At 40.1% G+C, this 26,293-nt stretch overlaps 1 protein-coding gene across 2 annotated transcripts in view; it reads right to left on the bottom strand.

Annotated features, from left to right (window-relative positions):
- The window catches only part of csmd2 (CUB and Sushi multiple domains 2), a 217,994-nt gene that overhangs the window by 83,717 nt on the left and 107,984 nt on the right, over positions 1–26,293 (bottom strand). The window contains exons 6-19 of one of the 2 annotated variants that reach the window (XM_053863846.1): positions 21,413–21,525; positions 19,352–19,429; positions 17,353–17,440; positions 17,130–17,254; positions 16,236–16,357; positions 14,752–14,855; positions 13,817–13,929; positions 9,646–9,828; positions 7,147–7,337; positions 6,924–7,059; positions 5,129–5,323; positions 3,167–3,305; positions 2,170–2,357; positions 138–326 (exon numbers count right to left, since the gene is read on the bottom strand). In XM_053863846.1, the coding sequence (XP_053719821.1) occupies positions 138–326; positions 2,170–2,357; positions 3,167–3,305; positions 5,129–5,323; positions 6,924–7,059; positions 7,147–7,337; positions 9,646–9,828; positions 13,817–13,929; positions 14,752–14,855; positions 16,236–16,357; positions 17,130–17,254; positions 17,353–17,440; positions 19,352–19,429; positions 21,413–21,525 (1,964 nt within the window). Of the gene's footprint in view, positions 1–137; positions 327–2,169; positions 2,358–3,166; positions 3,306–5,128; positions 5,324–6,923; positions 7,060–7,146; positions 7,338–9,645; positions 9,829–13,816; positions 13,930–14,751; positions 14,856–16,235; positions 16,358–16,460; positions 16,599–17,129; positions 17,255–17,352; positions 17,441–19,351; positions 19,430–21,412; positions 21,526–26,293 lie in introns of those variants that run through there. The other variant, XM_053863847.1, reaches the window with a different exon arrangement.

Genomic DNA, 26,293 nt, shown 5'->3' with positions numbered 1-26,293 from the left:
TTCTGTGTGATGCAATATCAAGCAAAGTGTCAAAAAAAGGGCTTGGAATATAAGAAAACTTTAAATATCTACATTCATGAAGAGGAGGGATCTGTTCAGAAGACTCTTGGTTTCTAGGTCACTTTGCAGGAACGTACCATCGCAGCTTGGCAGGGGGTGGCTCCACTGAAAATTTGGTTCGCATTCCAAAGGTTCGGTGTCACTCAGCGTGTACCCAGCGTCGCAGCTGAATGTCACCAAGGCGCCCACGTAAAAGTCATTTCCATGACGCTGTCCGTTGACAGGTATCCCCGGATCCACGCAGTGATCTGACTGTAACTGCAGTGCTGCGGAGAAGGAGGGAGAGAGAGAAAAAACAATCTGTTACCATCCACCAGACTGATGCGAGACAAGGTTAATCATGTCTGTTGCTGTGGGTCAATGCAACGTTTCTAACTTTAAAAGGCAGTTTTGGCAACCTAAGTGAAATCCTGATAAATTATTGAAACAGCAGCCCTTTTCAATTGGGATAAAGCAACATAGTTTGACATGTTTTCTCCTGCTTCACCTCACATCATCTGCGTGGGAGGTTAATAATTGAAGTTTTGCGAAATCTCAGTGACAAAGAAAATGACTTTCATGTACACAGTATGAAAATAAATCATTCGCCAACACTCTTACAAGGACATTGTCTACAGGAAAATAGTCCAGTTTAGGTGTCTTATATTTTATATTTTTATCAGGAATTAGGATTTATTTCTGACATGGCATCCTAAAAAATCAAGGCGCACATGGAACATATTCACCACCACCAAGAAATACCAAAATTCTGAGGCATTCGATGCGTGCTAAGTGAACCATAATGCGGATCATGACGCAGCTGGCTAGTGTTTTAAACACCGTGTGTGAGATATCTACGTGAAAACCCAAGCTACCTCAAGTAACTCCATTTCAACAAATATGTGATGCCCTCTAACAAGGTTAGCCCCTTGGGAAGTGGTGCGGTGGTGGTGCTGGTTTTTGTTCTAACCGATCAAGCTCAGTTTAACAGCAACAAGCAGCACCAAACTGGTTAAAGCCTTCAGACACCTGAATGGTGAGAAGGTGTCGTCCTGGTTGGTTGGAACAAAATTCTGCAACCACTTTAGGAAGAGTTTGCCCAACCTTGCCGTAGAACCTCTGCCCTGCCACTTGGAATAATTGATGCACTCACTGGCCAGTGTTCCAGAAATGTATAGTAAAAATATCATAGTCGTCTGGTCACTTCCACTGGAGATCCAGGAACAGAATCAACCCCCTGAGTCAGGGAGGCCTGCATAGCATAGTGGCCGACTCATGGTTGGCAAAGCCCCACTCCTCTGAGCAGTGTGGGGCACACCATGTTTGGCCTCACGCCCCCCGGTGGCCTGGATGTTAGACACGCATTGAACTTGGCCGGTGCCACTGAAGGGTGGCGCTTGATCTCTATGTGGAGGCGTAGAGGCTGAAGATGTCCTTGGGGAAACAAAAGCGAGCTGACAGCTCATCATGGTCCTCTTCTGCTCTGAGAAGAGTAATCGAGGATTCACCTTGAAGCCTACAATGTGGCTTCTGACTGGGTTCCCTGAATGTCTCCGGCTTAGTCGTAAGGATTACGACCAGGGCTGAGGATGGGGAAGCAGGTCGCAAGACATGAGGTGTCACAGGTGCTACTGCTAAGAAAAACAGGATATAGAACATGCATTGCTCAGTGGTACCACAAAGCATGAAGAAGAAGCCAAGTACTGTAACCCCTTTTAAAATATAACCGGTCCAAACACAGAAAATCCTTAATGTTGTTCATGTTCTTGCATACAACAAGAGCTTGAACTTGAGAAAATGGCCTTATTTCGCAGTTAAAACGGCACTGACAAAAAATGTCAGCGGAGAAGGGAAATAAACTCTGCTAAATGACGAGTTAATCCTTCTCCCTTTTCACTAGAGACTGAATATTAAATAGGATTTTGACTTTTTACGATGTTCACAAATGTCATGGGACGGAATGATTGAATCTCTACCAACAAGACTCCACCATCGAGTAAAAACATTCCATTCTTTTGTGGGCCAGAGCTTAAATACAAAGATCCGTGGTTGAAACAAATTATTGCATGCTAGATCTATACTTTACGCTCCTGTTTCGATGAATGGATCACCATGACAAGCTGTGCTTACTTTCATAGCGTATGCGGAAGCCGATGTCGGAGTGACTCTTGTCAGTGGAGAAGAGCAGGTACAGAAAGTTGGAGGTACTGATGAGGAACTGAGGCACCTGGGTGCCTTGGTAACTTCCAATGAGAGGCGAGGAGGGGAAACGTCCATCACGAATCTCCAGGACGTCATAGTTGACTTCAGTTCGAAACCTAAGAGAAAACACAAGACAAAGATGATTCTATGAAGCATACGGATGTGTAGAGGCTTCATGAAACAGCGCCTTAATGTTCACCTCCCGATAAGAGGAGCTCTTAGTCTAAAAGCTTTTTGAAGCAGTGTCACATTTCAAGAGTACAACAGGTGGAGCCATTGACTAAAAAACTTTTTGCAGGCCACCAATAATGATAATGTAGATATGCGGCTAAGAAGCTAAGGTCAACACACACATTAAATCCCTAAACAGCAGTACAGATACGTTCAGAAACAATAAACAATCAAAAACTTAAATATCCGTGGCCAACCTTCTGTTCCTAACTTGAATAAAACAAGACCTTGAAGCTATACCAAGCACTTGTTGCTAGATCCACATAGCACCATTAGAGTGATCGATGGTGAAACTGGGGTGAAGAATTGTGGCGAAACTAATTGGATGTAGGGTATTTAATCCAGATACAGCCCTGTTTCTTCTGCTGTGTCTACACATAGGTCTCTACGTGATTTACAGTCTCCAAAACAATTTAGCCCGAAAGTTTTGGTGATTTTCAGTTTGAACACAACATAGTACAAAATAAATAAATACAAATAAGAGAATAAATAAATAAAAACCTTTGAAAACTAAAAATAAATAAAAATACAGTATATGATTTTGCATGAATAATGTGTTGGCGATAATGTGAGCATGATGTGAAAAAAAAGGACTCTGCATCACAGTGATGGAAGGGTTTTTTTTAGGAAAGGCACTGGAAGAGTGGACGCCCCTTAGGGAGACGAAATGTGGCACCAAGTCTGGGCGACTCACTTGTCGAAGATGATCTTGATGGGGTAGCCGGGTGGTGCTTCAATGATCCATTCACAGTTAAGGGCCTCCTTGTAGAGTTCTGGCCAGCCAGGGGAGAGGATGATCCCACTGGGAGCCTTCAGATCCCCTCCACATGGGGCTACCGGAAAGGAGGGGGAGAGGCAAGAGACAGACAAAGATCAGTGAGACACTGAATTATGAATATCCTCCCAGCTGATGTACGATAGTGTCATAGATGATCCCATGCATCAGCCAGGGATCATCCCATTTCTTTAACTGCTAATGTAAATTGGTGACAGCCCACTTCAAGGTTAACCATTACTCCAACGCAAGCGGTGAATGTGGGATCCCCATGAATTCTCCGCTGCGCCTTTTTATTCATCGCACCCCTCTGACTGAGCTGCTGCCGCCATCATCCCCGGAGAAAAAAAAACGCTCTTTGATCGCGAACACAGACACGCAAGCATGTTGACTCCTCATTGTTTTCATCATTCTCTTTTTGCAATGTATCACTTTAATCCAGTAGCCTTAACAGAAACACAAAGATGGAGTTAATAGCGGAAGGCTGAGCTCCTGCCAGCTCCCTGCTCCCTTTGTGGAATGATTTAATCAGCCAACTCAGCATATTGAAGGACATCTATAAACCACATTACACTCCAAACGGCGGTGTTTGATAGATGGTCTCGTGGGACTACAAACCGCTTTGGCACACTGCTGGGAAGTGACATGTTTTAAAATGGGTCTCTGCTAAGCACATCCTGAATAACGCACTTCATTAGACCTCCTTAAAGCGCCATCTATCGCCGTACTTCAGATTTACCGACGTCCTACTGTATCACTACTGTTTAAGGTCTCCAAATATATTGCTGGGTTCTATTTCGCACCTGAGTAAATCCAACAATAGACCAGAAAAGGATACACACGAATACATTCCCAATAAAAAGACGGATGGATAGTTATTTTAAATGTCAGTACATTTTTCCATAGGGCCTTTAATATAAGACAAGGAACCATTGGTTTTGGTGGTGTTCCAGCGTAAGTACCGAATGAGCTCCCTTTGCCTCAATGACATCATATTGCTGCCATGTATAATAATGATATTCACAATAATACGTCTTAGATGCCACATAAAATGTCAACATCAGCATCGAGCAGTGGTTTGTTGTGATGTGTAGATGATGTTTCAAGGCAAAGTATTGATGCGAGAGTTTTCACGAAACAGTATCCTGATTTTCACTGGCCTCCAGATGGCACTAATACCATGAACCCTAACAACATTTCTAAACCAAGAGCGCCATCTAGTGGCTTCTGAAAATTAGGACACTGTTTCATCAACCCTGCAAGACGGCTTCACGATACCTCATCTACCTCATCACTAGTGGCTTGCAATGTTATTGTGAATATTTTCTAACTGAAATATTGCAGCGGGAAAATCAAGAACTTTGGCATTTTACAATTAATTCACAAAAAAAAAGAGCTGAAAAAAAAAACATTTTGAGAACAGGTCAACTTCACTTCTTCATTTAATTGTTTACTTTTTTTTAACACTCAAACATTTTTTTTTTCCTGCTGATTATTTTCTCCAAACTAAAGACATGAAACTGATATTAATGCACAACATGAATGACAGTGTTTCCTTACTAAATAAAAACGTTTTATTATTTATTATTTTCTATGTACTTCACAACTAAACACATTCTTTCTTGCACATATTGACCTTTCACTACAGCAGGAAATGAGATGCAGCCACGCTTTTAACATCATGTTTCCTTAATGACTATAATGTAGGTCAAGTGAGGTTGCCCTTTCGTTGGTAGAAAAAAAAAAAAAAAAGGGAACGCTGGGCACCATTTTGCTTCCTGGATTTATATTGTTGTAATTTACCATTGCTGTCTGAATCCATGGCCAAATGTAGCCACATGTGGCCATTGCACTCACACAACCTTAGGTCTGTGAACTCACCTTCACAGCGTGGAACAGCATTATCCCACACCACATTTCCATCCTTCAGAATGCATGAGATGGTCTGAGAGCCATGGGTTTTGACAAAGCCGTCCTCGCACAGGAAGGAGATGGAGCTGCCCAGTTGGAGACTCTCACCGAAACGCTTTCCATTAACCGGTACCCCTGGATCTGGGCACTCGTTGTGGCGAAACGCTGTCGGATGAACATAAATATGTCACTTCATATGTATAATATTGGTTGGATAAATGGATTAATAAGGATAATGTGCATTATATATATATATATATATATATATATATATATATATATATATATATATATATATATATATATATATATATATATATATATATATATATATATATATATATATATATATAAAATATAAAAAAATATATATATATATAAAATGCACATAATCCTTATTAATCCAGGATAATGGATTAATAAGGATAATCCATTATTATCCTCATTAATAAGGATTAATAAGGATAATGTGCATTATATATATATATATATATATATATATATATATATATATATATATATATATATATATATATATATATATATATATATATATATATATATATATATATATATATATATAATTTATTTTTTTCTGTTTTTTTTATATTTATTTTTTATTTTTTTTGTGTAAATGGTATTTAGCTTACAAGGACACTCATTTACATTGTTATTCAACCATAATGATTTTGGTTCAGAGCAAATACTTATTTTTTTCTAATGTCAGCAATCAGCCTGCATAAATTAGTTTCACTTAGTGAATTGCATTGATTTGCAACTTTGCAGTAATTGGAGGATGATAAAAAAAAGAAAATTGCAAATCTTAAGTGCACAATAAGAAGATTAATGGTGCACCTTATTTTTATCAATGACTAGGAATAAACTGAAAAAAAAGTTGAAGCAGTTTTTAGGTGTAATAAAAATCTAAAATAAAATAAGTGAATCAAAAGCAGGGAGTGACTGAACACGTGTTGGTGGAAATGACTCTGTCTGTTTATTGGGCCCAAACATTGCGAGAACAGCGGCTCATCCATCACCATCTATCCTGATTATTAATGTGCCAAAAATCTCCTCAAGACAATTAAGCCGCTCCTCAATTAACATGAATGATGGAAGTTGTCCACTTGAGCCTGCAACCGTCTTCAATGGGTCCAGGAATTTGATGACACTGTTGTCACTGACTCACCGTCATCTTCAATTAACTTTGCTCAACGTTGACTTGCCACGCTGAATTACTGGCATATTTATTACTCTAACATCCTGCTGCAGCGATTAGACGCCATATGTTCCGGTTAAAACCCACCTGATGTTGTTCTAAATTAATGCAATACACACCTTTCTTTTCTTTTTTTTAATTTATCCCCCAAAAAACTGTGACTTAACATTGACGCTACGTTGAAGTATATATTGTTGTATGTTATATATTCCATTCACAAAGTTATGTAAAATAGAAAAAGATAAAATATAATAATAATAATATTTTAAAAAATGAAAAAAATACAGTATTTACACAAAGAGTGAAACAATCAATCAATAAATAAATAAATAAAAAAATCCAGTTAGACTGAAAATGTCATGGAGAAAAAAAGGTTGATTTAAGGTTGAACTAAAACAATAAAAAAAAGCCTGTTTTTTTTTTATTTATGTATTACAATTGTGTATTTATTGCTTTATATAACATGATATGTGTCTTTCACGCATGCTAAGTGAAAATGAGGCTTCATGAAGCTTCATCACCAGCTCATTCTAAAGACACAGCACTCACTTGTAAAGGTGATGTTGAAGCCTCGGTTTGTGTACGTGTGGTCAGTCAGGAACTCCAGTCGCGCCACGTGCGCACTCGTGGTTATTGGAGCGGGCAAGACATCTCCAGAGAAGGTTCCAAGAATAGGAGACTCCGCCTTAAACAGAAGAGGATATTGATATTTCCCAGTCAGCATATTGCGTAACGCTCCAGTGACAATTTTGATGCATGATGCAAACACCACCTTTCCTCCATCTTTTATTGAGAGAAAGTCAAATTGTTTCTCCATGCTGAGGTCGTTGAAGGCAAGATTGATTCTGCTCTCCGGGTTGGTGATGATCAGCCAGACACAGTGCATGTTGTTGCCGTACTCCTGAGGGTAGTTTGGCGACAGCAGTACGCCGGACGGGGTGGTGAAATTGAAGAAACAGGAGACTACAGCAGGAGATATAAACAAAAGGGAGAGGAACACAAGGACACAAACAGCATTAGTTGCAGCCACGATGATGAATCACAGCAATTTTATTTTCAAGACACCCTGATTTAAACATTTCATTAACAGACTGGAAAACACAACTACGGTGGCTTTAACAACAAAAACACTTTGTGTTGCTTCAGGCAACAAACTTGTTGATCGTATAAATTGATAGACAGTTAATGGTGTAAGGTTTAAATAATTTGGTGGAAAACTGAAAATTTAGAAATGACTTAGTTCCGTTTTCCCTTTCTATTTCAGTAAAAACTATCATTTTATAAATAATGTAATATTAATTTGAACTCTTATTTATTGAACTGATTTAATGAAGCAAGTACGAACCCCTGCAAGGAAAAGTACAGCGCTGCTTGGGGTGGATTTAGTTTGAATTAAATCGTCATGATAAATAAATAAAACTGTAATAAATACATGAAAAAATAAATAAATAAAACAAAATGACAATATGTCTGTTTTTCCAATTTAATATTCAGATTTATTTATTTGCACATTAAAACAAGAATATGTTTTCTTGCCACTTTGTGTCCAAATTGTGATACAATTCTTCCAACAATACAAAATGAACATATTTCATTGGAATTGTTATTATTATTATTATTATTATTATTATTATTATTATTATTATTATTATTATTATTATTATTTATTTTATTTTATTTTATTTTTTCAAGAAATTGCAACATTTTTTAAAATTTTTATTTGGAATTCTTGCGCAAACTTGGAAGGTGACGCTTCTTGAAGCAGTGACCTCATTTTCACCTTTGACAGGAGGATGTTTTAATAAATTTCGTTTTTTAACCGAGAGCGCCCTCTACGTAACTCCGAGCATGAAGAGTCTGCTTCATGAAGCTTCATCAAACCATCACTAGCAGTTTGGGAGCACGACTGCGCATGCATGGTCGTCGTGTTGTTACTGAAAAAGAGGCATCAATAAAAGAAGACGAGAGAGTTCATCCTAGTTTCAAAATATGCTTTAGTTCCAGTGCATCATTTAACTATGCAGCATCACCATCTGCACACGCTAAAGAGACCAAACATTTGTGCTAAAAACATCCACTTTTCTGCGCCACAGTCACCTCTCCACCAGACAAAAAAACAAAAAAAAAAAACATAATTCACAGCACACCAGTAACTCCACATCGCTGTTGATTATGTTTAGCCGCCTTCCTAAATTCACAGCAGCTGTTCGGGGCGAATAACAGCCTCTGACATCTTATAGATCTTAGCTGCAGGAAGCCGGACCAATTAGACGACACATGAAAAAGAGAAAATCCCCACAACTTGGCCGAAGTAAGGGACTAATTCTGGAGGATGTCTCGGAATTTATGATGTGTAATTTGGACTGCATTATTTATTGATGCAGCACAAGTTTTCAGCAGAGCCCTAAAATAACAGAACAGAAGCTGAAGCTTTTTTGTTGCCTATGTGGTAATGTAACTTTGAGGTTGTTTTCATGTTCACTTTTCGGACAAAACAAAAGCTGTAGGAACTCGAAAATAGAAACCTGCATTGTCCTGCTTTTCATCATAACTGCAATGTGCGAGTTCATATTCTCACTCTGTATATCGGCACTAGTGACGGGTAGATGAGGTGTCGTGAAACAGTGTTGCAGGGTCCATGAAAAAGTGTCCGAACTTTCAGAGGCCACTAGATGGCGCTCTTGGTTTAGAAAGATAGTTGTTGAAGTTCAAATGTTTTTTACAGCAGACAGTGCCATCTGGTGGCCTTCGAAAATCAGAACACTGTTTCATGAAACCTCATTGACCCATCACCAATTGGCACCACTAAGCCACAGCTTTGGTGAGCAGGGAAAACAGGAAGTCACTGAACAACATGTACAGTACTCAAAATACTCTATTGGTAATATTACAATTAAATTTGAAAAAGTTTAAATCAGCAAACTCAACTGAAACATTCAGCTTGAGGATATTTAGGGGCTACAGCATTCACCCCTTTATATTCTCAGTAATACATATGGGAGAAGTATGTGTGTAGTGAGCACTGTATCTCTTCCTGCTTTCTTTCCACCGCCTACTAGTCATTCTATTTATTAGCACGTAAACCCTCCTATTGTCTCTGTCATCACCATGGAGGACCATAGAGATAATCTGACCATTTATTATGCTGCCTCCCTTGCGCTCATTTGCACACGCATACATATTAATGCCCCCTGTGTGCGATGTTGTAGCCTATAATTGTGTTCATGGATGCGTCACGTGTGAAAGAAAAGGGGGAGGGTTAGTGACTTACAAACGCAGCTGGGTTTCTTGGCGGACCACTGGTTGTTCTTCTGACAGGTGATGTTCTTCTTCCCCACAAGCTCAAAGGCAGGCAGGCACTCGAAATACAGCCGGTCCCCATGGCGAAAGCCTGTCCCCTCACGTTTACCATAAGCTGGAATCCCAGGGTCACCGCAACTGCCTTGGTCTATTTCTATAAAATAAACATGAAGTGAATTTTACATCAGGTTCCAGGGACCTTTCACCTCTTTAAGCCGTCAGGTGCAGAGGTAAGTCACCCCACTATAAAAATAAATAGAGTTGCAAAAATGAGAGCGAGAATATAAATAAATAAATACAACATTTCCATCAGACAACAGAAAATCTTCAGATATCAGTAGTGCTATCGTCCAGACCACCAAACAGAAAATCCAGAGCAAGTCCAGGACTGGTATTGAAAATATTGAAAACAATTTTTACTGTGGGAAAGGAAAACTCATCTTCAAAGGAATAAATTATTTGGGCTGATGACGCTTCATGAAACACTGTCCTCATTTTCAGAGCCCACCAGAAGGCGCTCCCTGTTCCATAATCTTTGACTCTTTTACGGACAATGTGACAGTGTGAAACAGTGTTGCATGGTGGATGAAACAGTGTCCACCACTGGATGTCGCTCTTGGTTTGGAAATGATGTCAGGTTTTATTGAATTATTTGTTCAAGTCCAAACATTTTACAGCAGACAGTGCCATCTGGTGGCCACTGAAAATCAGGACGCTGCTTCATGAAGCCTCATCAACCCTTCTGTGCTGCGTCGTGAAACCTCATCTGTCCATCAGTATTGTTCACTAGAATAAAAGATCTTTGCCTTCACCCAACAATCACTAGCTTTATTTTTTTATTATTTTTTTTCTGACTGGATGTCAGAAAAAATTTATTAAAAAAATGAAATGACAATAATTGACTATTTTTCTCAAAGGCCTTTTCAAAGACGAGGGCTTGAATTGACTAACACGTGCCGCTTACATGAGTGGGAACGTAACAACTGATATAAACCTTAAGCAATCCAAAGATGATTTCACTTTAAGGCAAACGTGGCTCAGCTACTTTACATCGAGTTACTGAATGTACATCTGTAGCATACAAATGAAGTCCATTCCTCCGCCGTAGTATGGAAGAGGAAAAGGAAATAATACCATAATCCGTGTATACAAGTCTGCTCTCGCTGCCAGCTCTCAACTGAATCCATGAGAACATCCTGCAGCTTTTTACCATGAGGGGAGCAGGAAAATGCATCCCATAATAATGGCAAACGTTATGATGAGCAACACTTTCTATACGCTGTACACAGCTTTCTACTTATATTTATCCAAGTACTTTGAAAGTTAGGGGAATGTGTGCATTCTACTGTGTATAAAAATGTCTGAGGTCAAGGATTTGTTTACGTTGGAGAAAAATGTTAAATGCTATTTTCATTTGAGTCAAATGTATTACAGAAGCTGTTTACATTCACCTACATCAACTCATAAATGCCGTTCGAGCCCCTCTACCTTTTTAAATGCAGATGATATGCAATGGGAATGCCAATGCACATCATTATGCTTTGGAAAGTGAATTTAGAAATACAGCCTAGATGCATGTACTTCAGTTATGTAAGGATAAATATGTGAATTAACACAGACACATTTTCATCGAGAGTTTGGTGTTCATGAAGTTCTCACTACAGTACTTATACAATTAAATGACGCTTCATGAATTGCAGATTCAGCAAAACTCATGCTAGGTTTACGTTACGTATTGTAGCCTGGTATTCAGAAGTAAACAAAGACTTTTGCCTCTTGTGTTTCCTGTTTTACTGCAGATGAAGCTTCTTCAAAACTCTGTTCAAGGTTTAGATTTTGGGAAACACGTTGGTTCTGCCATGTAAACAGTGGAAAAAATGAAGTATAAAGTTCTGTTGTTTGATGCTTTCTGCATCATTGGAATCTGTCTCTAATGTCAATAAAGAACACTTAAGTGTTTAAATACAAATATGAATGAGGGATCGGTCAGTTTGGACTCATCTTTGCATTCATACCAACGTGTTTGGAGAAACACAGGCGAGGACGTTTGACCAACCCACCCTCACTCCCATTGCATCATATATTGACGTTTGTGAAGTGAACTTTTGCGTCCAATAGAGACGCCAAACCAGCTTCGGTGTTGCATGTTGACACATCGGCATGTTAATGGCAAAACATGGATGGCCATATCCATGTTGCCCACCGCAGAGAGGGTGCACGGAAGACTGAAGCTCTCCTCAAAGACTAGCATTGAACGTCAGTTGCTATTTAAAACCCCTTATGTGGCTCTCCTCCCTACTATTGGTGCCACCGTAACTGAGACAGACTGTTTACACGTCATTACGAGAAGACTGACAGGAGCACCATCCCATGGTTTACCTAACCCCAACCTCCAAGTGTTGCGTTGCCTAAGGTGTCAGGATATGTCGCGGAAGGGACATGTGGTTCATTTGAAAAACCTAATGCGTCAACATGCAACGCTGAAGGCTGCCTTTAGCGTCAGCATAGGACGCAAAAGTCCACTTCCCATGTTTATATATGACACCATGGGAGTGAGGATGGGTTGCTCACCGGTGGATTAATGCAGGTCCATGCAAACGCAAATGTTTTTGAAAGACAATGGCTGTTGCGCGGAAACAGCCCTGAACATGTCAGATTCATGAACCCTTACCTGCCCATTAATATACTTTGTTAAATACGTAAATATGTCCTATTTACCAGTGCATGTTTTTCCACACCAAATGCACACTGAACCTACCAGTGTCTGACCCAAACTGCTTCAACCCAATAGCTGCCTTCCCAATTACCTTCCATTTCCTCGCACTAGAAAAGCCACGCTCACCACAAGTAGTTTGACAAAAGCTTTGTCAATATTTAGAGTCAAAGGCAAAATGGCCATGTTTATGTTCTCTGAAACTTTTATTATTTTGATGACTTTGTGTGTACACATCAGTCCTTCTGTCTGGTTCAACAGTCTCTCTATAGAGGAGAAGCTGACACGAGCATTTTCAGACACCTCCATTACCACCCTTTCCCGTTAACACAGCAAATGCCAATTTCCTTGTTGCAAGATTTATGCTCTCACTCACTCTTTGCACTCCTCTTTCTACTTTTTCTCCTCGGTTGCAGATGGTAGATGGAGAAGCCGAGGCGTTCTGTAGAGGCATCCAGCTGCGGTAATACATAGCAGCGAAGACCATCCATCCAGGAAAAGATGGCAGGCCCTAATTTGATTTTAAATCGCACCGGAGGGGATGCAGGATATAAATCCATACTCTGCTCTAATGATGAGCATCCTCTTGAACACATATTTAGAGATCACCGCTGTTTGGATGAATGGCTTTCCTGAGGCCGTCGCAAGGCAACTCATATGGAAGTCACCTTTAAATGGAGAAGATTGCTTTTAACTTGCTTGTAAGGTGAGTCGTAGATTTGGGGGAAGTGAAGGAAGCCTGTGCAGCCCAATGAAGGAAAATAAAGGAATCATACATACTGGAAGACCTTTTTAAGCACTGAATAAACAATGGTTAAAACAATATTACAAGAGACACTTGAGCTTCGAGATACTTAAAAAATATATTTTTCTAGTGTTTATTTTTGAGGAAAAAATAATGCTGGCTAAATAAGCATCAGCCATTTGGAGGAAGTTTAAAAAGGGAAATAAAGAACTGAAAAAACTGACAAAAACCAAATAATTCTGCTTGTGAGGGCCCCTTAAATGCAGGCTCCTCTGAACTACATTCATATAGTCATACATTATGTAGTGATGGTTGATGAGGTTTCATGAAGTATTGTCCACATTTTCAGTGCCAGATGGAAGTGTCTGCTTTATCATCTTGCATAATTTTACACACACACCACCACCTACTGTGCTCAGAAAAATAGGGCACTGTTTCATGAAACCTGATGAACACGTCACATATTGTTCAGAGTCACGCATTACAGCGCAATACTGGGCTCAGAAAATGAGGTTTCACAAAGCTTCATTGGTTTGAATGGCGGTCCGATCTGGAGAGTGACTGCTCAAACTATTGCTTAGAGTCAACTCATCCAGTCAGTTTACAACATAAAACTAGTTGACTTGAGATCAGAAAAACATGTGATTTCCCTTCATGTGCCTGATGCCTGGAGCCTCAACCTACCTTCGTATGAGACTTTGAAGCCCAGCGACCCACTGGTGTCATCGGTTTTGAAATTGAGCCACATCTGATGACTCGTACTGACAACAAGATCCGGTGTGGTTGTTCCAGAGAGGCTGAAATGATAATTCAGATTTATCTAAATAACATCATAAAGGACAGAAAATAAACAGAGTCAAAAAGGAATATTTTACCACATAATACATTGCATTTAAGGTAGAAATAAATTATGATCATTCATTCATAATTTTAGTGGAAGAAAACAAAGAATGGCTGAAGTATTTGGCGAGGCCCACATGAAAAGGGGTGAGCGCACGGATGGGTGATGCTCATAAGAGCAAGGCTTGAATTTAAAAGGCAGATTGGCTGCTCTCTCCTATTTGGAGGATGGATGAATGACTCATTCCTCATTGATTATTGATGACTGCTTGACTTTGCAAGGCCCAGAGGTTAAAAAAAAAAAGTTCACCCAAGAGTGAAAATGCAACATATTTCAGAATCTTGGCTTTTGGTGTTTGCCTTTGTACTGAACTCTCGAACGCTGCTGAAGGTTCTATTCACAATGGATCCACAGATCAAAAAGATCAAAGGAAAGACCTCTGCAATTTTCAATTAAATAAAAATAAACCTCATTATTTTGTTTACATAAGACGGCATGCAACATTTTTTTTCACACGGGCGCTGATTTTGTTTCGGTTTATTTTTGTTGCATTTAAAATAACTGACAATGGGGCACAGCATCTTTTCACGCATCATTGCATCAGCTGGTGATGAAATTAACAACATGTGCAGACAGAAAGAGGCTAGAGGGCAACTCAAAAAAACGTGCAGTGATGTGCTCGAGCTACAGAAGAAGTGGCGGAACTGCAGAAGAAACAACCGTGGAAATATAGAGGGGAAAATAGATGGGAAAACTCAATGATAAAATGGTCACTCACACATGGAAGATGGTCTTCTGGTCTCCTACAATGTCACCGTCTCCCACTGTCAATGTGTCGTAGCCTCTCTCCAAATCAAAATCCTCAAATGTGAGTTTGATCACCTGGAGATGAAATCGTATTTTACTGACACAGACATGAACAAAGAGTCACATTTCTTAAACCAATATGGGAAAGTGACTTTGAACGAAAGACTTCATCTGACATTTAGAAGTCTTCCCACCGCATTTGCCATCAGGGGTTGTGACAGCAAGTCAGCCTCCTCCACCTTCACCCTTTTTGAACATCCTTCCAAGTCACGTCTAACCTCTTCATGTCCTCCTTCACCACATCCACAAACCTCATTTGTCATCGTCCCCTTTTCCAAATCATCATGCACCTCCCAAATTCCAAACTGATCTTGCCTTATACAGACATTCCAAATGAAAACCCGAATATATTCAACTCTGCCGCCTCCAGTTTTTCTTCCTATCTTTGAGTCAATCTCTTCTTCACATCACATGTTGTTGTATTAGTGGCAGTAGTAATCGATATTACTGTAAGTCGAGCAACCACAATCATTTTAACGGAACGTTATAGATCATTCAGAGCAAGCGTCAGTCTTTGACTTGGGTGGCTTCTAATTCGTGTTGTTCATTAAGTCTGAGGGAAAAAAAGGTAATTTAAATGCTAATTTTGTTCTGTAATTTATAACCATGATGCAAGTGAATTAAGTGGCATTTTGTTTCAACGGAATTTTAGATCAAAGCTCCGAAAATAGTGTGAGATTCTCACAAGTTTCCGCAAAATAACCACAACAACAAATACTTTAGTTTTAACAGCACTGTTGCTGGCACACTTGTATAGAAACAGATCAGGCTCAATGGACGGTCATTTCAAACGTCGCGGTTTCCTGGTGTCATAAGTTTAAAGGTTAAAAATAGTGGTGTCACATCACACTCATCTCTGTTTAGCTGCTGTGCTACACTCCCACACACGACCTAATGACGCCTCCCAACTGGCGTATGACGACGGCAGGAATAGAAGGTCATTACTTTTTTTAAACAGACGCCTCCATCTTAATTTCGACGGAAGACGGAAAAAGACCTGTTGCCCATTTCAGCCGACTGCCGGCTGATACACCCAAGGGCCCCAAATGTGCGCGTGAGTGTATTTGCAAGCGGAATAGGGAAGACGCTCCTCCACTACTCTCCTCAGACTTTGCAAAATCATACTGTTTGTCTGAGTAGTAGGACGGAAGAACATATTTGTAAGGGATTTGGCTTCAGTAAAAAGCTGAGAAAGAGCCATGTACACAAAAGCAAATGACCTAGACAGTCTCATGACAGCTTCTGAGAATACCTCAAAAGCCCATTGCTCGCTCGAGTATTCTACCTGATATCCATCTCAAAAACACGCATGAATAAATTCCCATTAGCCAAAGTAGAAAGCTATGTCTGGAATGAAAAATTGTTTGTTTTGTTTTTTCTTTGGAGTTGTCTTGCCTTAGAGGTGTCAGTAGCTGTGATGACCCAAGTGCAGTTGGCATTGTTGTCGTACTGCACAGGATAGTTTGGGGACGTGATAACACCAGTTGGTCCTTTCAGTTGACCTCCACACATTGGGGCTGCAAAACAAGAAACAAGCGTCACGTTGAAAAACATCGATCATTTGCATGACTGGACTGACACATAAGTTTGTCTGTGTGTAAACGTGTGCGTGTAACCAACCATGGTGAACTGGAGAGATTATAGGAAATTTTTTTTTTTACTTTTACTTTTTTCAAAATAAGATCTGGGTGACGGATTTCTTCTATTCTATCTATTCCAAATTGGATGAACTGAAATTCTACAGTGGGACAGTGAGATGGAAAATAAGAAGAGTGCATTCATGATTTTCTTTCTTTTTTTTTCTTCCCTCTAAGGTGAAGACAGTGTTCTTCAAAGGAATGATGACTAATGTGAATTTCAGATACAGATCTTGAGAGATCATTTTTAATCATCATTAAAAATAAAGCGAGGCAGAACAAAGACAGCGTAGCAGAGGTCAAATGGAGATGACAGAACAGCGACTCAGACATATTTTCTGACTTTTTTTACTGGCTATCATTGTAATAGTCCATTTATATAAGACAGTAAAGTGAACATTCAATGCAATGGCACCAATTATTATTATCATTATTATTATTATTAAGATTGCTGTAGCGCCACAACCGTTGTAAAGCACGTGTTCAGCAAATCACCAGCTGTTTTTGAATGGGCCATAAAATGAAATGTCAGGAAACGTTCAGCACATCTCAACAAACCAGACGCTGATTGACAGCAGAAACCCAAGCCAGCGCAAATACATTATTGCCCTTCACATGCAGATATTTAGCTCCTCGGAACGTCAATCCTCACCTCTGCAGATGGGCCGCTCGTCGCTCCAGCCGACGTAGCTGTCTGTCACGCGAAGACAAGTGATGCTCTTTAAGCCCTGTAGCTCATAACCCTCGTCGCATGAGAAATGCACCGTGGCCCCGCGTCTGCAGTCGCCAGTGAAACACATGAAAGTGAGATACGTGTTTGTCACAACCGTCCGTGTGGTCTCGCAGTAAACTGGAAATCGATTTAACTCACTTACCTGAAGTCAGAGCCTTTTCGTTTTCCCCGATCCGGGATTCCGGGGTCCGGACACATGTTGTGACCTTGAGCAACGCCCATCTGTGACACTTCATTGACAAGCAGAGCAAGTTTTATGAAAATATATATTTGTGGACTAAGATGAATATATATCTACAGTTGTAATTATAATATTTACGCATCACATTTGCTCTCAAAAAGTTTTTTGTATGACCCTTTGTCTTGTCCACACCTAGGAATTGTTATCGAAGACCTGAGCCGAGGCTGAATGCCCCAAACGTTTTACCACCTACTGTCATTGAGCTAGTGAGGTGAAGACAGAGCTGAGCCAAGAGACAAAGCCTTACCTCTCATTTCCAACAGTGGAAATGAGAGGTAAAGAGGTTGCCAGCCAACCTCCTCCAGCAGGGTGTTCGGTTTCATTGGCTGACTACCTTGCTAGAGTGATCTGTTTTACGGTATTTTGACGCAGAACCCAAGTGATACGTCAGAAAAAATACAAGGGACGCACATTGTTTTGTTGTTTTAGCAGCGTGGAGTGTCTGGCCACTGCATGACTAGTGGTACTGTAGTACTCTCGTTGACTAAAACACCCATGAGATCGCCTCGGTTAAAATGAGGGGTTACAGTGACTAGCTTTGGGAAGCAGCATAAACAACAGGATCACAGATACGAGCAGCCTAAATGGGTTTTCTCCGTAGGGGTGCTGGACTCTCTCCCAGAGATAAGGTGAGTCGCTCATTCATCTGGGAGAGAAATGCTCCTCTGCATCAAAGCCAGTGGAGCTGGCAGATTTTTCGGATGCTGCCCCAGTGGGGTACTCAGGGTACTTCCAAATTGGAGGATCTCCGAGGGCAGAACCAGCAAAGCTATGATTTTCATCCTGGGGATTCTGGGGGAAGCAATGCCTTGGCTGCGTTACCCTTTTCTGGCTGTCATTTTTTACCATAGCTATCGGCAAACTCAACAAATAATGGTCACTGAATTCTTATCACGCTCGTTCCTTGTTCAGCTGTCTAGAAAGCCATGGAATGCATTTGAAAACACAGAGTCAGCAAAGGTCAAAGAAACCAGAATTGAAAGGGGTGCAAAGTTGACAGAGCTGAATCCGATCTACCTCAACAGAGGGGTTTGGGATCTGGAATGCGGGTGGAGATCAATTCATAAAAGACCTCACTGGCACTAGTTCAATCCCAAGGCAGACTTGATGACTCACATATGGAATGGAAAGGCAAATGTCATCCTCTCAAAGAGTTCCTCGTAGGGAGGAAGGAAAACACGGGGCATACCGCAGTCATAGCATCTCACGGTGTCATCTTTGACTCTCAGTTTTAGAACTGGCTTTTGTGGCCAAAAGTGTGTATTGTCAATACTTATCGTCACAGTTTTAGTTTTGCAAAAATGACTAGAAGGGTACAACATAGTTTTAAAGTGTATTTATATTCTAACGTGCAGAGCAACAAATAAGAATCAAAAATATCTAGCAGGGGAGCAATTTACAACTGACGAAAAAGTGTGGATGACATGGTAAGCTGTTGTTGGAATAGCACTCCTTGTCTTGTCTTTGACAGTACAATTTCCTACAAATGTGGAACAGCTATGGAAAGGTGTTGTGACCCATTTACACATTGTTTCCTATCATGATGCAATGTAGCAGCAATTTTCACTGCAGGCGAGCTATGAGGCAAATCTGGTTTCTCTTCATCACTCAGGGTCGACATTTGTTCGGTTGTCCTTCAATAAAGCCATTAGTAGGAGCTTGTGCAACACATATCTCAGATAAGAGAATATTTTGCAGCGAAGCTGTAGATGCCACTCTGGATCAGGCATCGCCATTGTGATTTGACAAATTTGTATTGTGTATTTCAACCAGTGTCTTGAATGTGTAACTATTCTATCAACTGTGAAAGTGTTTGTTCAGTTAGTTTGTTACTGTGCACTCATATGAGTGAGCAGAAAATATGCTCAAACCCAACTGCTTGATGAAACTGGTAACTTACACACAGATATCTTGTGATGGTTGTCTTTGCTTGGCATCATCTTCACCCCTCGTGACTTCAGCTCAGTCATCTTTTTCACTGGAGGGAAAAGAGAGATAACCAAACAAGAAAATTAATTCCGAATCCAAATACTTTTGTGTCGTTTTGCGCACAGAAGGGCAAGTATTGGGCCTGTGAGGAATAAAGGGAAGAAATGGTTTGTGGTTATGGGCATCAACATTTGTACCAATAATAATCATATTAATAACAATACAAGTCAGTCAACCAGTGAGACTCAACACCTCAAATGACACGTTGAAGGCAGGGAATAAGTCGGTGTCAGCAAGCGAATGCTGATCAAGAAATCTGGAGTTTTAAATTATGTTAGCAATATGGTATTGAAATGCGGAGTTGTTGGCTCAAGGTTCGATTTAAAATTACCTAACCATTAAAACTGTGGCAAAAATCCAACAAAAAACAAAAACTTTTGCTAGTTATATCTTATTTCTGCTAAGACTTTCAAATTCAACTGTTCATTGTCCAATATTTAAAACAAGTTTTTTTTAATTTATTTATTTATTTCCATTGCCATGAATGTATAAAACCTGTGCTCTCAATTTATTTATTTGTTCTTTTTTTTTGTGCATATTTTTAATGTCTTGTCAAGGTATTTTTATTAAAATGGTGTGTTCATGTCTTGAATATATTACTGTTTCAAGCTAAAAAAATAAAAAGAATAAATAATATAAAAATATCTAAATAAATAAAATGACCAGTTAAATTGTCTATTTTATCTTCAGCTTCAACTCAATCCCACAGCGGCTTTATTAAAAAAATAAAATAAAATAATATAAACACCTGTTTCTATTGACCCACCCGCTAAAGTCTATTTGTCCAAATCATTTTTTTATTTCTTTCTGAGCGTAAGCACTTTAAGAGATGGTGTCACACCCCCCTTTAAAAGATGGTGTCACACCCCCCACAACCTCAACAATTCTGAGGAACTTGGTTGTATTTCATCATCCATCACAGAGTCACTTTGTAGTGGCACCATGGGAATTGCCATGAGGATTCATGGCAGGGGGTGGATGTCTGTTTTAATCTCATTAAAGTCTTACGTGTGGAATTCTTCTCAGATCACGGAAAACATATTTATCTATTATTGAACCTCTTATCCCACTCAGCAGACCAGATGATGAGGATCCTTGGAGATCACCTTTCTTTATTCGGTAGCTAATCCTTCTCACAGCTCATCCCCTTAACACACTAACCCATCCGCCCAATGAGTATTACCATTGGCAAAGCATGGCTGTTTCTCTTTGTTTCCTAATGCCATCCGTTTATCCACAAAGAAATATTACTCTAAATTAAAAACGATATCAATGAAAACATGAATTGATTGTTGAAATGATCTATAGGCAAAAGAGACAAGATTGTCATGGTTTTTGCTTTCTCACCCCCTCCAGCTTCATGGCAGCGCAGCTGGTTCTCATTCCACTAGTTGCCTCTGCAGAGATTTATGCACCTGGAGAACCAGCATGTGCTGTCAGATGATCTTCTTTCATTCTTATGGTACGTTCTCCCTCGATTGCTCCGTTCGCTTGTGACCCTGTTTATCTCTCTGTTTTGCTCTGCGTTCATCTCCTCGTTCTGTCACCTTTGTCTCTCTTCTCACTCTATCTAGCTCTCCTATCGCTTGCTCCCTGTCATTAGCGTCGTGTTAGCTTCCTCAAGTGTTTGTGTTACTCGCTACTTTAGTTCAGCCTGTGTTATAGTTATTTCCTCAGTTAGAGTTTTGTTTTCACCTCTACCGAGCATCTTTAGTTTTGTATTGGCCTCGTCAGAGTTATATCCGAGTGCATAGTTTTCTGTTGTTTAGATTTCTGTCTGTATTATTTTGTGTTTATTGTAATAAATCTTGTGGTTAACAGAACTCTCCCTTTGTCCAAGTCCTTTGAGTTTGCAGTCAGCTGCTCTTGGGTCACCTTAGCTTAGCAGTCATGACAAAGATATTCAAAGAGAAAAGCCTTTCAAATCTCCTAAAATGTAGTGCAGTGTACTGAGAATAAATCAGTGCTTTACCTTGATACTGAGCGCTAAAACCTTTCAACTTGTGGTTGCCGTCAGACATGAAATGCAGCCGAAGCCAGTTCTTGCTGCTGATGATTGGAGACGGAAGGTTGGGACCAGTGAACCTGTAGGGAAAAAATAGACAAAAGGAGCTTAGTTTCTTCATTACTACTTTCGTTTTTGCATTAATCCTTGTGGCACACGATGGTTTGCGTCTGTTTGACTATTCTTGTTGAACAGAATAAGCTATTTGTGTGTGTAAACGTGGTTGCGGCAATTGTGGTGAGCAGGAGATGCTGGACACCAGATGCTATTTTCATCCTCTCTCCAAAGTGCTATGACTGCTGTGTGATGTCACATTTAACTTTGCAAGAAAAACATTTTTTTTTATTTTTTTCTCATTGACCAACCTTCAATTATATTGGCTTAATCTGACCATGTAGCAAAGCGTTAAACATGAGAAAGCAAATGTATAAAAGGTGTCTCAAACAATTTGTACCTGTTGCACATGGCTCCTGCACAAAATTCTAGATTGAGTGTGGAAATTAGGGCACACAATTTGCTACCTCTGCAAATACGCCCCTGAGAGTTGTAAATATAACTCAGTTGTTTGGAGAGGAAATGATGACTGTATGTATTGGACAATACGGTCTCACTCCAAATGAATGAAAAGGCAACCGTTTTAAAACAGACGTCCCAGAGTAACGTTTAAGTCAGGCCTCTTAGTTGTTACGTTTGGCAAGTGAAATCTAAATCAGGGGCGTCAAACTGGTTTTTAAAGGGCCGCAGTAGGCGCCGGCTTTTGCTCCAACCCATCAAGAGGAAACCAACTCACCAATCCCCATACTACGGCTCTTTCGTAGACCAGTTTGACACACCTGGTCTCAACTGAAGCAGTGATGTGGGTCACCAACCGTACGTCCATTGAAACACCGTGAACATGTAAGTTGGGCTATTGGACGACAAAGTCCACATGAACACACAGTGTGAATGAGATGAATTGGAGTAGAGTCCAGGTATAAGCTAAGCCTAAAAACGTCCTAAAATACTGTCTGTAAGTAATATATTCTAACCAAAAGAAACGTAAATTTCCTTCTTAACTTGAAATGACTTCCGCCATGCATGACACTTTCAACAGTAAATCCTCCTTCTTGAAGGCACCAATGTGCTTTGAAAATCACTAGCATTAAAGGAAACATTTTCCAAAGTCAAAAGGCTGCACCACCACATTGAATAACGTCTCCGGTCATGGTGTTTGTAGTCCACTCAAACGATACACTATTTCATTATTAATGGGATCATGTTATTAAGCTGTTAAAGAGCCACACATTTTCGGTCTATAAAGAGGCAAAGTTTAGTGCCCGAGGGCGATAATTAATGTAATGACACCTAACTAAACTCCAACCCCCTGAAAGGGAGAATTAGACCGTGGCAAGCCGTCACTGGCATTTTTAAAGAAAGGGCAGTTCATTTACTGCTCCCAAAATGAATTATAAATTGTAGTTAATACATGGCTACTGAGATGAAATATCATGTGTAGCGGTGGCTCCATTTTAAGTCACCATAAAAACTCTCGGAATAAAATGAAAAAGAAAAATGAACTTTTTTGAGAAGTAATACATTTCCACAGTTTTTGAGGCCAACTACAGGGAACAATGTCATACATGTTATTCAACAGTGATGGGTATCATGAAATACTAGTGATGGGTGGATGAGGCATCATGAAACAGTAAGAGTAACAACCCTTCAATACTCATCCATCACCACTATTCTACCCATCAGTCAAACTTATTTTTTTCTTTTTTGCTGGTGAAAATACAATTGAAGGGATAAGATAAAACATACAACCACCCTGCCTTATGCTTAAAACTAGTGAATAGCAGATTTGAAGTGTTGATGAGGTTTCATGAAACAGTGTCCTGATTTGGACTTTGAACAACTAATTCAATGAAACCTCACATCATTTATAACCAAGAGCACGATCTTGTGGCCTCTGAAGATCAGGACACTTTTCCACCAACACCGCAATACTGTTTCATGATACCTCATCCACCCATCACTACTTACAACTGTAAGCAGACCAAAGCCAAGTACAAAGACTCGAAAGCAACAACAAATGGTCAACAATATACTATATGATCAGCTGAATTGACAGACACCTGTATGAGATTGTGACTGTCTTGGAAGCAGATACATTATTAAGTTGAACCACTTGATGTCTTACAGTGTTTTGAAGGAAAAATGAAATAGAAGTTCCTTATTCAGAAGTGAGGATGATGGTCGAGATGCAAGGCAGCATTCCACAAAAAATAAATAACTCAAACATGTTGGAATGTTCACTCAGGGTCATCTCATTGTGGCCCCGTTGTTTGAACTTTCACTGCATTAATTGTTGTCCCACATACTTTGAAAAGGAAAATAACGGCTTCCTGCGCAAATGGAACACGCTCTTCATTTATGTGAGAGAGGCATAGAATCGGAAAAGGAACAACCCTCTGTTTCCACAGAGGTTTTTTGGGGGATTTTTGGGATGAAAAAGTTGATGTGACAACAGTGAGATCTGCAGACCAGGCAAAGCAAGGTCTCTTAAAAAGTGCGGTGGCTATCTCCTGCCCTCTTTCACCTCCACTGCTTTCTCTCGCTCCATCTGACCGGCCACATTAGATTTCTCTTCGGCATTGTCATGAGAGTGCAGTGCAAAATCGGTTTCAATTTCCGCGGCCCACAACTCTTCAATCTGAGTTCGGATGAATGTCCGAGAAATATATTTTCGGTCAAAGCAAGGTGAGAAGAGTCGTTCAGCGTGGGTGTGTGGTGGAGTGGAGACTACACTTAACTGTGGGGAAAAAAGTGCGGACACTCTGCGAAAAAGTGTTTTTAGGATGGCATCAAACACATTAGGCATTGTGACATTTTCACTTACGAAAAGGGATTGCTCATCACCTATCTCCAAAAAACATTAGTCATAACTATTATACATTTATTTATTTTTTATTAGATTTTTCTAAGTGTAATCCTCATTTCACGCCATTCATTTTTGGCTGACTCAAAAGGTGTCAGATATCCTTTGCATCCTCATTATCAGGTGTCAGAGTGAAACAAATCCACGTCAAGATCAAATGCTTTTTAATCGTCGTTTATGAAATGCACGCCTCGTGGTGCGAGCCTTTAATGACCGCGTTCTCACCTTTGAACGTTCCCAGTTATTGGTCAGCGACGAGGTTAGTTGCCCAAAGAACCTTCATGTTAATTGCATCTTCTTAGGCATATCAATCATAGTTCTGCTTAGTATGCAGCCGGTGCCTTTCGGATTGGACTGGGGTCAATGTCACTTTAAAGCTAAATCTTTCCGCATTTTAACAAGGCCGTGTGAATTATAGCATCGGCAGCTGTAAACTCACATCTCTAATCGCGAGTTAACCTGATCCATATCATCAATGACTCCAATCATGAGACTGTGTCATGTGACATAAACAGGGCCTGGTCATTCTGGTTGAGGGGGTGTTTGCATATTTATCATTAGAAAGCAAACCTTCATAAGTATTCATGGCCTTGGTTCAATTTTTGTCCATACATCAATTATCAGCCTCCTTCTCTTTTGCACATTGTGAAAACAGTTTAGGTTCAGAGTGAAACGCATGCAGTCAGCCCTTTCAGTGGAAGCATGTTTTGACTTAGACTTTCTTTATTGTCATTGCACAAAAACATATCACTATATTATGCCAACGAAATTTAGCGGAATATCCTGAGTGAGTCACGTAAAAGAAAGATTAGGTTTGGGAAAAGTCACGGGCTGACACTCTTCTCGCTCGTGTACAGGTGTCACTTGGTATTTACAGCACCTCAAATGGTCTTTAGTTTCACCCACAGTACCTAATGGAAGGCACTGAGTAAAGCGGATTGCCACATAACTTGCTATATATACACCAAGTCATTGTAATGGCTTGGATCAACGTGGTGCTTTGTAGACACTCATAGTGCATTACAGAAACCATTGACAATTCACGCTACACCAGTGGTGCTAAGCTACAATTGGATGTTGATGGAAACATGGCTGATGGCATGCACGGAACTGCGCCTCCACCCATTGCGGCCATTGAAATACAATACATTCACACAAGGCAAGGTGGCTCAGGTGAGTTGCCCAAGGGCATCATTGGGTTTGAATTGGGTTTATGCTCAATGTTACAAACAGACCCATATACGGATGGAGACTTTAGTCCGAGCTCTGCGTCTATTTTGTCTGTATGTTTCCACAAAGCTTACACATTTTGACAAGTGCGGATCGGGAAGTTTGGGCCTCCTTGCTCCGAATGCTGCCTCCGCGACCCGACCGATGATAAACGGGAGAAGAAGGAGGAGGTAGGAGGAGTTTCTTGAGACTTCTAATACCAGCGTTTGGGACATGACCCTTCTATCCCCATACAGAACCCGTCCTCTTGTAAAGATCCATTTATGCTCAATGTTACAAACAGACCCATATACGGATGGAGACTTTAGTCCGAGCTCTGTGTCTATTTTGTCTGCATGTTTCCACAAAGCTAACAGATTTGGATAAATACGGAGCAGTACCACCGGAAACCATAGGTGCAGTGTTGCTGCTACTACTCAATACGTAGCTCTAATGAGACACAAAGCAGTCATCGAGTTGCAATACACATGTTGGCTTCAACGCAAACCGCCTCCTACAACGGTACCTCCATCTTTTGTGCAGGAGGTACATCCTCAATACTCCTTCCAATGTTTGTTTAAGAGTTTGTCATCATTAACTTTTGACTGTGGGCTGCTCCCTCTGGTGGGCATCTTTGTGAACAATAAAACTATGGAAAGAAAGCATCGAAGTATGAGATCAAAGCAAGTAATGGGTACAATTTTGTACGTAAAGGGAGAATC

Source organism: Synchiropus splendidus, chromosome 4, assembly GCF_027744825.2.
Source record: "Synchiropus splendidus isolate RoL2022-P1 chromosome 4, RoL_Sspl_1.0, whole genome shotgun sequence".
NCBI classification, from domain to species: Eukaryota; Metazoa; Chordata; class Actinopteri; order Syngnathiformes; family Callionymidae; genus Synchiropus; species Synchiropus splendidus.
Note: the sequence above shows the minus strand (reverse complement) of the source record. Positions and strands in the feature narration are given on the sequence as shown.